A 17,832-nucleotide genomic window follows, 5' to 3' on the forward strand; every position below is an offset into this window, starting at 1 on the left:
GATGTAGCTTTGTGTTGTAGGTGTACTGCAAGATCAGACTATATGTCTTTACCTGGGGTATTAGACTTTGATGGATCTTCTCGTACGTCGTATACGTGCAGCAGTCCATCGTCTAATCCAGCAACAAGGTGTTGTTGGGGCTCAGGTACTGGCGGCGCGGGCGGCTGCCGTGCGTTACCTGTTACGCTACGCTTTTGGTTATGTACGCCTTCGTCCGATGTTACATGTGGAATAGTAAGGTAAATGCTACATTACAACTGGATATACACACGTGTACAGATCTCCACAGGTAGGTATAATATACCTAATATTTAGTAAAGTGATAACCCCAGAGGCGACCCGCATTACTAAATGTGTAGCATGTAAATGTGTAGCAATTTGCACACGTCTGCTAGTTATTAACTATACTAGATACTCAGGTAAGCATTGGTAAAGTGGAAATCCCAGAGACGACCCGCAGCATTAAATATTTACGTGAAAAGGTAAATATCATGTTCTTCAATTAAGTGATAACCCCAGAGGTTACGGTTAACGTTTAACGTCGGTTCAGAACCAAACCAACCTTTGTATCTAGACGTCTCCTGCGACGGTGTATGGGGCAGCGAACACGCTGCGACTGGCACGAGGCCGAGGACAACGCGACGCAGCTGGAGCGCGACGTGATGGTGATTTGCTTCATGATGGCATCAGTGACGGGACTTCCAATCTTGAATCACCTCGATGTTTTCGATGTCGAGGACGTTGTGCTTGTGCTTGTGCATGCGCAATTTAATTTTTAAACTCTTGAATTTTATCCTCCATAAATCCTCGAAATCTTTACACTCGAGTTTACGCTTACTAATCTTAAAATATTTTAATAAATAAACGAAATAAATGTGCGAAGTGGCAGAGCACTAAAATGTGAATGACGATCATTTTCAAAAATGAGTGAAAAAGTTAAAATATGTTTTTTATCTACCCTTAACCACAGTGCGGAATGGCAACACGATATTCGCGGGGGGTGGGGGAGGGTTTTACCCTACCCTCAGTAAATTTTAAAAGTGTAAAGTACCTACGTATAAATCCGCTTCTGATAATTTTAATTCATATTTCAAAATACCTTTCAAACCAACTGTAGAACAAAATCTTTTGGGGGTTTTTAATCGAGGAAATGGTTTAGAAATACGTCGCGCGAATTGGGGGTTACGAGTGGGAAGGGGGAGGGGGAGTAAAGGGGGTAGGGTTATCACCCTTAACCACTTTCACGCGCCGGTAACAGTAATTCAAGTAATAATAATAAAATAAACAAAAAAAAATCCTAATAAAATATACAAAAAAGCACATTCACGTAAACTTGAAGGTGACGATTGAATTGAATCTGTCAGTGTAATTTCTGTCAAAATCTACTTGCAACTTCGGCAACCAAAACTAGTTGGAAGGGTTCCAAGGTTCCCCGAGATGTGATTATGTAGGTATAATGAGTATCATCAAATTCAGGCAACGTGTATCTAAATCCAATTCTGGGTTTGAACCTCAATCGTGCCCTAAATAAATGAACTCGTAAAAAGTGCACTGTTTTAAATCATAAGTATAATCTAATTGTCTTCCATGGGGGATTTTTACGAGTACAAGTTATTATGTTAAGTTTAAAAACTAAAATTCAATAAAAATGTTTGCGTGTACTAGTATACACACGTAAGAAGTGAAACTTCTTTATGACCTTATTTTTTGAAAAGTGATCTACTATATGCAACTTTACAGAAATTGGTTACATAAAGTCAAATTGGTTAAAGTTTAATCAAAGGCATTTATTATCATAGACATCAATACAAATAATACAATAATTTCATTAATTGTAATAGACTTATTACTATCATTGTTAGCGTTTTTTTATATTTTAGTTATTAATGGCTTATGGTAACTGAAATATGGAATGTATTGTTTACATTCAACAAAATTTAGTAATCGAGTAAAAACTCCATCAATTGTGTGGTAGGGACAAGAATAAGAGGGCACGTAACGGAAAAATGTGACGCGAAACTTTTTTCCAACGCTGATAAAGAAGTAGTATAGTAGTTATGCTTCGACGATTGTAGTTAAACCATCAATCAGTCAGCTTTCTTATACGGAGAAGAAATATCTGATTCGTGAGCGTGCGGCGTCATACACATCATGGTTTAAGATCGGATGATAATCTACCCACATCCGATACCTGTTAACGTGTAAATTATAAAATAAAACATTAAAATAGCCTTTATTCAAGTACTACATTTATATTATACATTACATTAAGTCTCTGCCATTGTGTTCAGCTACTTAGTACTCGACTTCCGACGGTGTGAAGGCCTCCTCCAAATTCTTGCACTTGTCTCACATTCTCGCCACAATTTTCCTATCGCAATCCCTTTTATTCCATATTCCCAGGTTCCTGGTGGGCGTTCTTTTTTCAAAGTGTAAATTATCTAATAGATATAAGATGGTTGCAATTTGCCCTTACTTTTTTATTCCTTTTAAATTATTAATATAGATGACGCACTCTTTTAAAAATATAGTTTGTGAATTCTTTAACACATTGAACAGTTCGAGGTTTTTCTAAAGTGTGTTGACATACAAAAGTGGTTTAGGCGAATGTTTGAGTTTGATATCATAAAAATGTCATGATTTTTAATAAATATTATATATTTTCTTTTACATTGTCAAAAAAGTTTTATGTCAATTAATAATTTTCTTTGTGTTTTAGTATGGTCAATTCAAGTAACGGCGATCGCAGGTAGTAAGGTATTTCTTCCATGTGACACTCAGCCCAGTGCTCAAGACAAGGTCGAAATGGTGCTGTGGTTCAAAAAAACTAACGGGAAACCTATTTACATGTAAGTATAGCGATTGAATTCTATAACTTTAGCTAATATATTAGACTTACTGTTGAGCTTAAATTAGTTCTTTAAATTAACTATTTATCTTATCTAAGTGATCCCTGATGTGAAATTGTCAGAGTTAAGAAATCAAAAGGCAGCTTACGTTACTTAAGTTATCATGATGAAAAACCACACCCCTTCTGTTGATTAATTCCGGCCACTTTCTGTCAACTTCTTGCTTTAATCTCATCAGTTGTTCGCAGTAAGTTTAGAATCGATGGTCCTGCCTGGTGGTAAAAGCTCATAATGAATCCCTTCCAATCCCACCTCACACACTTGTTACGAGTTATCCCGGGTTTCACCACAGTCTGTGAAGCTAAATACGTCATCCACTTTTCATAACCAGTTATTAGCTTCTTCAAAAATGGTTCGTTTTTATTAGGTCGTAATAAAGAATCACAAATGAGTACACAGTTCATTAGGTTTCTTTCAGTGAGCTCCTGAGATACCCGGTAATATCGAGCTTTTTTGTGTACCCAGTTTTTGTCAAATGCGCCAAAACTGTTTTGTGGTCAATTCCCAGTTCTTCAGCTACGTCGTTATTACTGATATGCCTGCATCTTTGACATCAACATTTACGGATTGAAAACGCTTAACCCAAATTATTGTCCATAAACATTGCAATTTTTTTTTACTTTTTTTATGAGATTCACTTATCTTGACAGTACGAAAAATTACACATTTTCCTAATTCCTAAGGAAGATAATTCCGAAAAAAATTTAAGCTTTGAATGATACCAAAACCAGCCAGACACAAATACGTAGTATAGCCAAAGAGATTGTATTACAAGTTCATGCATACTACAATGCGAAAAGACTTCTTATGTTATTAGGTCAGCGGATAACTACGCTACCTACCCGTTGATTACTTAGAAGAAAAAAAGTTGGTCTGCCAGTGTCAAATTGTCAACAGATATGATGTGCGCGGGCGCCCTATGAGTCAGCCGAAGCTTTCATCCAGTGCAATTGGTACTCGAGCCTACTTATTCGCCACGGCCATTCCTGCTATTCTTTTATTGGAAAATGTAACATCAGCAGATAGTGGAATATACTGGTGTCGGGTAGACTTCCTACACTCAGCAACACGAAATTATAAGCTTAATGTGACAGTTATCAGTAAGTATTTCTGTAATAATTAATGTATTAACGTTATAAATTACGTAAATAATAAGGCGTATAGTTAAATTTAATAAAATATCTATAGCCATTTACTAGAACCACACACAGCGTCTATTTAAAAAGTGTTATTTATATAAAACTTTCCATATATTCCACACATCCCAGTACAAGTAAAATAACATAATTTCACTGAAAACTATACCTGCTCTTGTTTCTTAAATTCATGCTAATAAAATACTTAACCACATCCAAAATTTCATTAGACAGTATATTATAGATAGTTAAGGATAAACACAGAAATCCCACATCGTTTTGTTTTAACAAAACATTCTCTTATGAGATAATATTTCTTATAATATATATTTCAACTTAAATATTTTTTAATATAGCTTCTCGCCTATTATCAGACATTGTAATGCTATTTAATGTCTATATTATTTGTTAGAATTACAATTTTCTTTTATTGAAACTTATCGTACTTCCATAAAAACGAAGCTTGATTGATTTATTGAAATGGTATCGGCGAAAGCGATTACTTTCCCACTAGAATTGTACACAAAACGTATTGTTAATTTTTTTTATCAAAATGCAAGAATGATGAAAAAATATTAACGGAAAGCTATCATTGCACCGGACCCTTTGTTCGAAAGCGTCGTTTTGAATGAGAAAGATTTTGGGTCCATTTTCGAGCATATATAGTATTAAATATATAGAACAAAATTGAAAGATAATTTATAAATAAAAAAATCTAAATTAATTTAAATAATACAGTAGTTTAGTAAGCCTTTAGAGTTAGAGTTCTAAGAGCCTCTTACGACTGGGATGGGATGCGGTCTTTTTTTGCGACCTACCCTTGGGGGCCCATTTGCTTTTCGTTGAGTACTCCAGGTGCTGTCGCTGAGTCTGTCGCCGATGTGGTCTTTCTGGGCACTTTTTTTTCCATTATCTGCGGTGCCGGTCGGCGGCAAGTCTCAGCCTTGTTTTAGGCGTTCGTGCAGAGGCTTTGCGCCGTAAGCGTGAATGTTTAAAACCCGGGCAGGAGTGGCGACATCATGTGACATTCCTGTAATCGGCAAACGTAAAAAAGCATTCAATTCAGCCTCTAGGGCCTTCAAACTTGAAATCGCTAAAGCAAAGTCAGAGCATATTGCCAGGTTTGGTGAGAAATTGGCCCACGTCCCTTCGGGAACTCGAGCCTTCTGCCTCTTGGCCTCTTGCCAAAGCTGTCCAAGGGAATTCCTGTCAGCCCTCTATTCCACCACTGCATAGGCAGAATGACTCACTGGCCCATACTCCAAAAGAGAAGGCCAATCTTCTAGGTCTGTTTGCGTCGAACTCGACTTTGGATGATCAATGGAAGGAACCACCGACATTGTTGCGGTGTGATACTACGACGCCTGAAGTTACATTCCGGCAACGTGCTATCCATCCACATTTATTTTCCCTGGACATCCATAAGTCGAGCGGGCCTGATGGCATTCCCCCAATTGTGCGTACTTCGGTCCTAAGGCGCCTTTTCCGGTACCTGTACTGTTCCGAAGTGCTGGAAGACCGCTTTGATACATCCGACCCCTAAAAAAGGGGATCGCTCTGATCCGTCAAACTATCGCCCAATCGCAATAACCTCCTTGTTCTCCAAAATAATGGAAACCATTATTAACGTACGTACGATACGTTAACGATAACGAACGATAGAGGACCACCAGCTGATTAGCAATTCTCAATACGGCTTTCGTCGTGGCCGCTCAGCTGATGACCTCCTTGTATACCTTACACATAGGTAGGCAGAGGCAATTGAGTCCAAGAGGGAGGCGCTGACGGTAACTTTGGACAGCGAAAGCCTTCGATCGGATGTGGCACAGAGCACTGCTCTCAAAGCTTCCAGCCTATAGGCTCCCCGAGAAATTATGCAACTGGATTTCCAGCTTGCTCGCTGATCGGAGGATTAAGCTCGTCATCGACGGAGGCATCCCACAAGGCTGTGTCATATCCCCGACCCTGTTTATACTGCATATCAATGATATGTTGCAACTTAGCAACATTCAATGCTATGCGGACGACAGCACTGGTCCGAACCAATTCTTGAAAGGTCGGCAACGCACTTGCGAGCCTTCTGGCAATGTGAGTGTCCACGGGAGGCAGTATTACTTAACATCAGGTGAGCCTCTTGCCCATTTGCCTTCAATTACATTAAAAAAAATACGATACGATACGTACGATAAGTTTCAATATGTATGTCATGTTTAATTTTATTATAACTAATATGAAAAAGTATATCTTATATATATGTATTGTAGTATGGTATAGGTATTAGTATCCTAGCATGTATGCAAACTTCTATTTCTGAAGGCTAACTTCTATTAACTGAGGTAATCATTGGAAGGATTTTTTAAATACTATCAATTTTCATTACTTAGCTACACCGAATCAACCGACTATAATTGATGCGAGGACGCAGGACTCAATTCGTTTGTTGGAACCATATAATGAAGGCGAAACGCTGGAGCTTTTGTGTGAAGTAAATGGAGGTAAGATCACTAAGTAACCTAACTATTACCTTCAGTAAAGTAGGTTAGCCTTTTATTTTATATAAGCCAAAATTATATAAAAAGTATCATTTTTTAAGAAGTGAAATCCGAAATCAAATATTTATTTTTATATAACAGGAAACAAACGGGTAGGAGGACAAGGGGCAAGAGGCTCACCTGATGTTAAGTTCTTATCCGCCGTCCATGGACAAATTTCTGGTAGGCTCACAAGTACGTTGTGGGACTTTTGTTTTGGAACTACTGCTGGTTCCACACAGTTGTAGTGGTGTGTGGCAAAACTGCCTTAAGAAACGCTTAGTTGTGCATTAACGTCAACGTTGAGGTGAGAAGGCGGTATTCTGTATTCTACCTTGACGTCCTATTATGAAACTCAGCTGATGGTATATAAGTCCTCTGAACACTCTCTATGGCAAACACGGAAGACGATGCAGAATGATCACCAATCTCAACGCAACGCTAAAGGATCGAACCTGTGGGAAAGTGAATGGTCGTGGACGATTGGGGTGGCTCTTCATTGAATACGGTCAAGCGGAAGGAGCTGGTACTGGGGAATTCCTGTAATGGGGAATAACCTCCCAAATATTTAATATTATATTATAATATACGCCAAACTCAATAACGAATGTCATTTGATATGTGACTTTATAGACAGTATCTTTGAAGGGAGGAGAAGCGACAAAGGGTCTAAATTAGACTGAATTTATCTACCCCAATCCGAAACTCCATGTAGCAGAATTTCGTCTCCAGTCACAAATTTGTTCCAGTACTGATCAACAACTGCCAGAAATACCAGTCCGGACACCGTAAAGAATATCCCCAATAGAGTCGTCCGCATAGTAATCAATGTTGCTAAGTTGCTAAATATCACTAATATGGAGAATAAACAGGGTCGGGGATAAGACACAGCCTTGAAGGAACGTTCACGGGTTTAAAGTGCCTTAACATGCTACGTCGGCCTTGATGCTCCAACCAGCGAAAAAACTTGCTTGAAAATTCAGTTGCATAATTCCTCGGGGAGCACATAGGCTAAAAGCTTCTAGAGAAGTTCTCTGAGTCACACTCGACAGGCTTTCGATATGTCCAATCATAGCTAGAACCTCCCACTTGGACGTCATTGCCCATCTAAGGCAAACAAGAAGGTCACGATCGCCTTTTTTAGGCATCAAATCTTGAAGAAGTGTGCCAGTACCTCGGAACAACACCGAGTGAGACACGTACGGGAAAAGGCGCGTTAGCACCGGAGCCAACTTGTGAGTTGAGGAGCACAAGTACGCAGTACAAAATGCCATCAGGCCCGTTCGACTTATGAATGTCCATGGAATTTAGAGGTTTGCGGATAGCACGTTGCCGGAGTATAATTTTAGGCATCGAAGTATCGTACCGCAATAATGTCGGTAATGCCTTTCCTTGATCATCTAAAGTGGAGTTCGACGCAAAGAGACAGCCTAGATGATTAGTCTTCACCTTCGTGGTATGGGCCAGCGATTCATTCTCCCTGTGCACATGCCACCCAGAGGGGTAGGTCTGCAATCCTACCTTAAGGATAGGTAACAGCGTGATAGACTAGGGGATATACAAGTCACCGGAACCATGTCACATTTGGAATCACCACAGGGCAGCGCACCCACCCTGTTTTTTTATATATATTAACGATCTGTGCAGTCTGCCGCTGGGCAACGGAAAACTTTATTCATTTGCTGAAAATACGTCCGTGATATGTGGCATGTGGCACTTGGGCATAGGTTTCCGGCTTAGCAGAGAAAGGCTTTGGAATTGTATTTTTAAATAGCTTCAAAACAATTTTATCCTTGCCTATCGCAGACCCTTTAGATACCCCAAGTCGAACTCCACCTAGAAACAAAAACCTATTCAGTAAGAAAGCTTATCGATCTGTTTAAGATATCATAAACTCCATAGACTAACAAATCCGCATACATCTAAGAAAAGACGTTTTGTATTCCCGACACCAAATTTGAATTGGAATTAGAATCTACAGAAGGGTTACTACGTATCTTGGCATGGCTCTGAGGTTCCAAAAATAACACACTGCACACGCATGAGCGTGAAACAACTTTCTACAGATACCGACAAACTTCTTGAGCATTAAACAAGGGAGTGGGGGAAAATTTGCTTAGTGTTAAAAAATGTCAGAATGAATTTCTTAACATTAACAGAATGCGTGCTACAAATTTCGAGGATGTAATAAAAATTAATATCGTTTAAATCAAATGCTTCGATCGGAGGTAATGTATTGGTAAATTAATTATAGTCGCAAATTTTTTGTGGTATTAATATTGAAAATCCATGTTTTTCACATGGTCAGTTATATGCCGCGTGTTCCCGTGTCGGAATTTCAACAAAACTATTTATATACGCGCCAGAAAAACCAATAAAAAGATCTCTCAGTTGCTTGTGGTGAGCCAGTGAGTTTTACTATTAATCTAGACTTTTTCCAATATTAGAAAGTAGTACATTTGAAACTTTTGCATTTATCAATTTACTATTAGTAATAGGCTTATTAGTTTAGTTAGTTAGTTCACTTAGTTTAGAAGTGCATGCGTTAAAGTTTTATTGAAATTATTTTATTATCTCAAATAGGTATTTGAGATAATAAAATAATTTAAATAAAATTTATTTTATTTCGATTAATGGTAACCAACTTAAAATTTTAAATAAATATACGATTTCCTATATTATTTTAAAAATATATCTAAATTTCAAAAATGTATTTGTCAAATTTTTAAAGAGCTTGAGCGTGACTGACATATAGCCCCGTCTTTACAGCTGACGACTTTTCTTTAATATGATTGAAACAGTAGTTAAATACATTTTTGCTCGGTAGAAGAATATTAAAGCATATTTTTTTAGTTTACTTATTCATGCTGTCTCCTTTAGCTCCACTGATAGAGGCACAACTGCCCCTTATTTTACTAATTTCTGAACATTAAACAACTCTTTGAAATAAAATTCATTGTTGTCATCCCGGGTTATATGTATCGACCTGTTAAGGATTTTATTGGTTTTTTTTAATAATTTTATAAATTTTATTCAATAGGAAATCCACGGCCACGTCTCATTTGGTATTTAGAGAACACCATAATAGATGAGACGTTTGAAGAAGAGGACAATGGAGTTACCAGCAATGCATTAACATTCCCAAGATTGGGACGAGAGCATCTCAATGCTAGGCTTAGTTGTCAGGCCTCCAACACAAACTTATCGCCACCGCCGAGTAAACTTATTATCCTGAACATAAACTGTGAGTAGACAGTAATTATATGATTTTCAACAAATTACATTTTTATTACTCTTGAGTTCTTTCGGGCTTGGAAGTTAAAAGCTTTCGTTGTGAAATTTCATTGTAAAACCCGGTAATTTATCATTTAGTATTAATAGGTATGTTCCAAACAATTAAGGAAGTATGTGTTTCGTTTATTAGAATATAATATAAGTTCGGCTCAATATATAACCAATCTATCTAGTTTGTTTGTAACCTTCCATATTTTATTTATCTAACACTGGAACCTGATCTTAAGTACCACATGCGTTGCCGGACTTTTAAGAATTATGTAGTGCGAGTCATAGAGAAAACTACTATTATAGTAATAAATAGTAGAAACTGATTCTTTTAAATCAAAAATACATTTCACTAAAAAATCATAAATTCTTTTCTGAATCTAAAAGTGTCGGTTAACTATAATAACTACTTTTTGTTTAAAAATTTACTCAAGTTTTTCAATGACTTTTCCAAACTTGAACACTCAAACTTCGTGAGTGGAAAATGTTATTTTATTCGAAATACTGAATTGAAATAAATTCTATTTCAAGTTGTTTCTATCAACAGTGAGGCCTCTAAGTGTGCAGATAGTGAAGAAACAAGAAAAGCTTTCTGCTAACCGAAGTTACGAGGTGGTATGCATCGTTACTGGGTCTCGTCCTGCACCGAATATTACCTGGTGGATAGGTTCTAGGCCTCTAAGAGATAATGTCATTAATGTAAGTGATTAATACTTATTTCATGTAGAAATTGGATTATTGTTTACTTAATTACCAATATTTAAAAAAATAAAATAAATTTCAAATAAATATTCTACTAAATCTTAATATATATAACAAAATCGGGTTTGTTCGAAACATTATAGCTCGAGAACGACTAGACTGATGTACATGGTGTTTAATTTGTTGTGTTTGTCTCCATCCCAAATTAGATAGGAAACATAAAAATGCTTCTGTATACTTTATCTCCGAGAATCATTGTGTTAGCCTAGGCTACATTGGCGTTTATTTCTCAGATATGACCACAATGCTTTGGGATCCATACTTTTCTCATACATATGCAAAGCACTTTTTGGATACACGTTTTTATCAACAGCAAAAATTCATCGTCAGTCTGTTGGATAAGTTTTCAAACGCTTGTGACGCTTTCAATTTATCTTTTATTATATGTATCAAAGAGCTTGAGTACCAAATAGGTAATTTACTTCTGCCAACACTCCGGCTTCTAGGAACTAGCTGACCCGGCAAACGTCGTTTTGCCATGTATATTATTTCCAGGAAACACTTTTTAGTTCAATAAAAATAAGCTATCTACTATACTAAAAAATAGTTGACCGTAGGGAGGTGACAATTAATGGTTTTATGTAATTATGTATGCTGTGTCATAAAAATTAAAAACAAAAAAATGTCTACAAAATAAGAAAATATTCTTTTGGCGTAGACACCCCTTATCACTTAGGGGTTTGAAAGATAGAAAGTAGCCGATTCTCAGATTTATAGAATATCCATAAAAAAATCAGAAGAATCGGTCGAGCCGTTTCGTAGGAGTATCGGAACGAACTTTGTGACACGAGAATTTTATATATAATAGAGATTACGTAGAAATTATCTGTCACTTCATCAATAGTATCTCCAATTAAAACTTTTATCCAATCAATATTCGACAATGGTTTATTAATATACTCGTAGTTAGCGCGACGAAAGTTGTATTTTATTTGTGCATTTGGGATGGTTTCACGTAGAACTAAGTCGGTGGCATCAATCTTTAAGCAAGGATGATATTCGTATATGTCAGGTTTAACTAGCGCCATATCAGTTGTCGAACTGTCGATGGAAGCGTTACTTCAAATTACATCTAGGACATGATGCTACTATTAGGCGACAAATTATGTTGTGTTAGGCCTTAAATGTTAATTTAGTTTAAAAACATTTCGGGGATATTTTGTATTTTAGAAGTACCCTTTAAAGTACTTTTTTTGGCGAGTTAGAGAAAAGTGATGATACTAAATTTTTGCGATGCGCGCGCACACCGTCACAAAAAACCGACACCTTGAAGTTGTTTTTATTATTTTTAGAAATAATTTTACGCCAAAGAAGTATAACTTTTAACGCATGTACATAAGTACCTACACTTAGTTTTTTTAAATAGAATGGGTCCTAACTACTCTGACATACGGTCCGCGCGACTGTTTTCACGTCTCCTGTACAACTACTTGCGCGGCCTAGACACGCGTGCACCGTGCCCGCTACATCGCAACAATAACTATTATATCTCTTGAAATATAATAACTACAACTATGAAAAATACTACAGCATAGGTTGAAGTATATAGATTAAAACACATTTTTAATAATAGGATAAGGTTAATAAATTAGTTCTTAAAATGGAATAAAACATTTGAGTCTGAGCAAACATACTTATATTTTTATAGATATAGGTCATAAGCAAAAAATATAAACGATTTCATTATAAAAATAATTTTGAAAAAAACTAGGCTAATTATCCTTTCAAACGATGCCAAGATGTTTATATTTAATCAACATTAAGTGGGCTAATAAATCAATACAAAACAACCACTTCTCGTAATTTTACCAGAGCCTTTCGAGTCGCGCGCTATGACTTTTTTGTGCAAGATAGCCGCCCATCTAAATGCATCTGAAAAAAAATATATATACATCTAATAAATCTTACGAATGTGGATGTCTGCAACGATATCCTGCGTGGATGGTACTATGTTTTAATATTATACATTCCTTACCTAAAATAATAATTCTATTTGGTTGGTGACCGAGAGTTGGGGATTCGCTGTCGATGAATTCGCACCCCTCGCGATCCGGCGATGGTCTTCTGTAACAAATAAAAATTACGTTCATAGAAATATTCCGCGAATATTAATAGTAAGTAATATAGTAAAAACACTAACTGTACATCAGGCAAAAGCACTCGTGTCAATTGCTTCTCACGCTTGCTGCCCAGAAGCTCCTTGCGAGCTTCCGCTGACAGTACCGCAACACGCCTCTGTGTGACTTGCCTTTGAGCGCTAATTAGATCTCGGTCACTGATGCAATAAAAAATCTAAATATTTTGTAGCATCAAAAGAAAAACAACCAATAAGTTAAAGTAAAAGCAAATACTCACCTACTAATTTCATCCACCGTTTCTCCACTGTTTCCACGTGCCCCGCGGTTTCCACGACTGCCACGGCCACGACTACCACCACGGCCACCGCAACCTACACGACCTCCACGACCACCATGACTACGGCTATCAGCATGGGTGGGGCCACCATCCCCATGACACTCAGAATTGTCAATTTCACTCGGTGAGCTCAAATGTACGCGTGACATGACTAACAATATAAAAACGTGGATTAACAATTTATTGAAGCATTGAAAGCCTAAATTTTGTGGAACCTTAACCTGGAATGTACATTAAATAAGCCCATATCAATCACACCATTCAAATTAAAATTGCGGTGCAGCACCTAAACCAAAATCCACCAGTATAGGATTGTTTAGAATTAGCAAATGAATGAGCAAATAGATGTTCGTATCTCAATTAAATTAATGCAAAATAGCATTATGCAGATGCACTTCACTAAGGAAATTGAAGTGCCTCAAGAGTGCAATTATTTTTAAATTATCTTAATCAGCAGACATAACCCTTATTTATGACGTTTGTTCTAATGTCATTGGATACCGCACTGTCCATAACAATAAACCTGAGGAACACGTCGATATTATTTGGGAATCAAAAAAATCAAAAATCATCTGAATATATTTCTATTTTAAAAAGGCATGAATATGCTTATGTAGGATAGATAAGGGGAGATAATAATATTAATTTTTAATTATTAATTCACTAATCAGACGTAAACAAATCATCAAAATCAGCCTACGACTCCAAAGAAGCCATTTTGTCGATAAGGAAATAAAATTAATTTCTTTAAACTGTTGGTTTTACCATTTATTTATATATACATAAATCGAATAAAAGTAAAATATCTGAAGTTTATTTGAAGCCCTTTTTAATACTATATACGTGTGCAAAAATTAAATCGCCTTTCTTCACACAGACCTCACTAAGTCACTGAAATGGACCTCGATGTTCCTTAGTGCGGCCCAAAGCAGGCGTAAGACGAACAGGTTTACGTGACCTTACCTTACCTTTCTAACTTTAGGCTAGCATAAATTTTTTGAATAGGAAAAATCGTAATAAAAAAAATTATACCATTAGTGATTACCAATAAGGTAGACTTGCTAATGACGGATGTGACATTTAATATACACAAAACATTTAAATGATATGAATTTTCACAGTTTTCACAGTCAAACTTGACCCGAAGTATAGTCCAGCTAGTGCCAGAAGCACAAGATCATGAAAGATTGCTGATTTGCCATGCTGAGAATCCTCATCTCAGGGCAAAGAGTCTTGAGGACACGTGGAAATTAGACGTTCAATGTAAGTAGAGGTATTAAGGACTACACAAGAGCTTTTGTTGTACTAAATATTTGTTCACCTCGCTTAAAATTTAAATAAATAATAAAACATATATAGAATATAGATATATGTACTAAAATATTGCTATAAAATTGAATCATAGTCAGGTATATTGATATAAATTCAATTAAACATTTATTTTTATTCTTATTATTTTCTCCCAAATTATTTTGAAATAGACTCCATTTCATGTAGCTATCCTTAAAATAATAATAAATTCATTAACTAATTTTCACAACTAGTTATAACTTTCAACTTATTTCTCTCCACCTTCCTCCAGATCTAATATATAGTTAAAATGCTAAGAAGCCAATATTTATTTAATTACTAGCTGACCCTACAGACTTTGTTCTGTCAAATAGATTTGGAATGCGGCAGTTTATTGTTCCTACCTATTTTATAGTTAGCGCAAAAAAATCTCCTGAACAGAACCGTCACCCTAATGATAGGGCTGTGTGTGAGGGTCAGCTCGAGTGACGAAAGTATCTTCGCTTCCACGAACTTTGGCCATCCTTTTGGGACCTATTAAAAACTCCGACTGGGATGTCTGCCAGAGGGCTTCAAACTAAGAGGCGAACTTAAGGTTCAAACCTGATTGGAAAATAATCTAAAGGGACAGTGGGAACCTAAAGGTGACAAATAATTAAAAAAGTGGTTGCCTCAATGACATAACATAGAGATAGACGGGTTAATAACCGAGGTAATAGAAAATAATGGAATAAAACATATATAAGCATTTAAAGTAATCGCTTTATTGTTAATCAAGTGAATTACGAAGGCCACAGCCGAAGGTTTAAAAAAAAAAATGTTTTAAACTAATTTATTTTAAAAATAAAATTACAATTTAAACTATAATTAAAATACGCCTAAACAACCCGAAGTGAGGAAATTGAATGCGCATAAAATATGGAAATAAAAAGGCTCGAAGAGGCACCAATTGCTGACACTATGCAACGTGAGGCTCGTGTCACTCGCATAAGTTGCGACATACGAATTCCGCTGACACCATGTAACATTAGGGACGTGTTATTCTTGATATGTTGCGAAATGCAGATTCCATGGTATAGGGCTACGTAACAAGTGAAGCTTAAATTAACAAAAATCAGTTTTATTTTCATTGTAGTGCTTTGTGTTATACAATGTTTTTTGTTTGATTACCTGGCGCGTAGACAAACAAATTTAATGGTTTTCCAGCACGGGAACAGGAAACATACAGTTGACCATGTGAGAAACATGGGTTTTCTAGATTAATACCACAAACACATAATGATTGCCCCTGGGAATTATTTATGGTCATAGCAAAAGCAAGGCGCACTGGATACTGTAGTCGTTTAAATACAAATAGTATATCAGTCGGAATCATTGCGATGCGTGGTATCAAAACATCTTCTCTTTTATACCTTCCTTTTAGTATAGTTGCTTCTATCACGTTGTTCAGTATTTTTTTGCCGCTAACCGTGTGCCGTTGCAAAGACGCGGTTGGTTGATATTTCGCAACATTATAACTACCGATCCAACCTTTAATTGAAGATTGTGAGGTATAAATAAATTGTGTCACATGCAATAATTATTAGGTAAATGCTTTTTTAACGCGGTTTGTTTGACAGATGTAATGACGTGAAAACTGATGCATTTTATGTCGCGTTCCGAAACTAAAACAAAAGAAATAATATCCCGAAGCCAACCAAATTAAAAATCAGGTCTAATGATCTAAAGCTCTCACATTTTTTGACTATTCAATTTGGTGGGGTTCGCGATATTATCACTTGTTGTGTTTCGGAACGCGACGTTGCTCAGACAACAGTGAGTGCTTGTAATGTAATATGAACTTTATTGAATCGCAATAAAGTTCAAATTAACTCTACATTTTATTTACAAAATGTTTGTATGGGAAAAAGAAAAGGGCTGTTTTAGAGTTTTACCTCGCCGTAAAAACCAACCTTAGACTTTGAATTGGTACAATTGATGCGCTTACCAACACATTTTGCGATTCATTTCATATTATAGATTTAGGAAACAAATAGATACTTTTCTCTAAATTAAAAAGTAGAAACAAAACATCAAAATTAACACAATGGGTATATCCACAATATACTCATAAAAATAAGATACAAAGCAAAACATTAGCTAATTAGACAATCCAACACGAAATATATTTTTGCCCAGTTTGGAGTTTAGAGCCCACTTTGGCAAAGTTTAAAATTATTTGAAAGTTGGAACCTTGTGTTTAAGTATAAAAAAAATATACTAAAATATATTATATGAATGCACATAATTATTAACACAATTATTACGATAAAATCACTTCAATATCAAATTTTATAAAGTTATTTAATTTTGATATGCTCCATTTTTCAAATATATCTTTTTTTAATAAATAATGTACGGTTTGTTTACGAATTTCAATACACATACACAACATTTTAAATCATTTTTTTTAATACTTAGACGCAACTCTGACAGAAAAAATCACTTGAAGGTGTTCCAATCAAGGTACAAAGTACCTACATAATCAGTATCATCAAATTCGGGCGACGGTTTTTAAATCGTTACCATTCTAACCTTAAAACTTTAACCATGATCTCCATAACCATGGGGTTCCGCGGGGTGGGGATGGCACAGGGGGGTAGCCTTCCCCCTCGCCCCCCAAAACCTGAAATATCGATGGTCCATATTGGAAAGTTTAACCAAAATTCCCAACAGATGTACCAATAGTCAGCCTCAAAATGAGTTTAAGCAAGAAGTCGAATCACATCGCGGAAGGAGATGACGTTTACTTGGAATGTACTGCACGAGCCAATCCTCGTCCTAGTAAATTCTTTTGGTTCAAACAGGTCGGTATGTTAATATATAGTTCTAGATTCTCGTAAAAAATAATATTGTTAATAGTGACACAAATTAATTTATAGTGATTATTTTAGCATAGGTGAACATTTACTGAATTAAAACAAACTAATCGATCACTTCGGTCTTGTTCATAAAAATATACTATAAGACACGAACGCTAGGTCCGCCCTAGTCACATGTATGATGTCTTATGATGGACCTGAATTTTTAAATGTAAATATTGAGTATGTTCTGTAGGGTATGCAAATAGAGCACAACTCCAGCGCAGGGGTTATTGTGAGCGAGCAAAGCCTGGTGCTGCAAAATGTAATTCGCAACGATTCCGGAGAGTATAAATGTGCAGCACAGAACAATGAAGGAAAAGCTACAAGCAACCCAGTTAATTTACAAGTTACATGTAGGTATTTATGAAAATACAAACGTCTATTCACTAGCCCAGACGGATAAATTTTTAAATCAAAATTTCGTCAATTTACATTAACATGAAAACTTTAAATGAGGGGTCAGGGAAGAAGGGCTTGGTGCTCGACGTCCGTCTCTGAGGAGCAATATCTAGCACGCCACTCTTACACTGTCTACATTGTTATTATTGTTTTGGGATACAGGTCATAATCATAATGCTCAAATTCAATAAATTTTATCTTTTAC

The 17,832-nt window shown here is 36.2% G+C and overlaps 1 protein-coding gene across 1 annotated transcript; it reads left to right on the forward strand.

The window, feature by feature from the left end:
• Positions 1-1,886: 1,886 nt before the first annotated feature.
• LOC123716498 (nephrin-like) lies at positions 1,887-17,595 on the forward strand. The gene is made up of 9 exons (XM_045672262.1): positions 1,887-1,896; positions 2,720-2,849; positions 3,807-4,009; positions 6,430-6,540; positions 9,617-9,820; positions 10,406-10,557; positions 14,157-14,298; positions 17,041-17,171; positions 17,422-17,595. Exons 1-9 carry the CDS (start codon positions 1,887-1,889, stop codon positions 17,593-17,595), a joined length of 1,257 nt encoding a protein of 418 aa, XP_045528218.1.
• Positions 17,596-17,832: the final 237 nt, after the last annotated feature.

Source organism: Pieris brassicae, chromosome 11 (assembly GCF_905147105.1).
Source record: "Pieris brassicae chromosome 11, ilPieBrab1.1, whole genome shotgun sequence".
Lineage (NCBI taxonomy): Eukaryota > Metazoa > Arthropoda > Insecta > Lepidoptera > Pieridae > Pieris > Pieris brassicae.

Bases quoted from the DNA above. Each gene is read 5' to 3' on its own strand.
- LOC123716498 (XM_045672262.1), top strand. The intron at 4,010-6,429 runs GTAAGTATTTCT...TTCATTACTTAG, and splicing joins GCTTAATGTGACAGTTATCA to CTACACCGAATCAACCGACT. The intron at 14,299-17,040 runs GTAAGTAGAGGT...AATTCCCAACAG, and splicing joins GTGGAAATTAGACGTTCAAT to ATGTACCAATAGTCAGCCTC.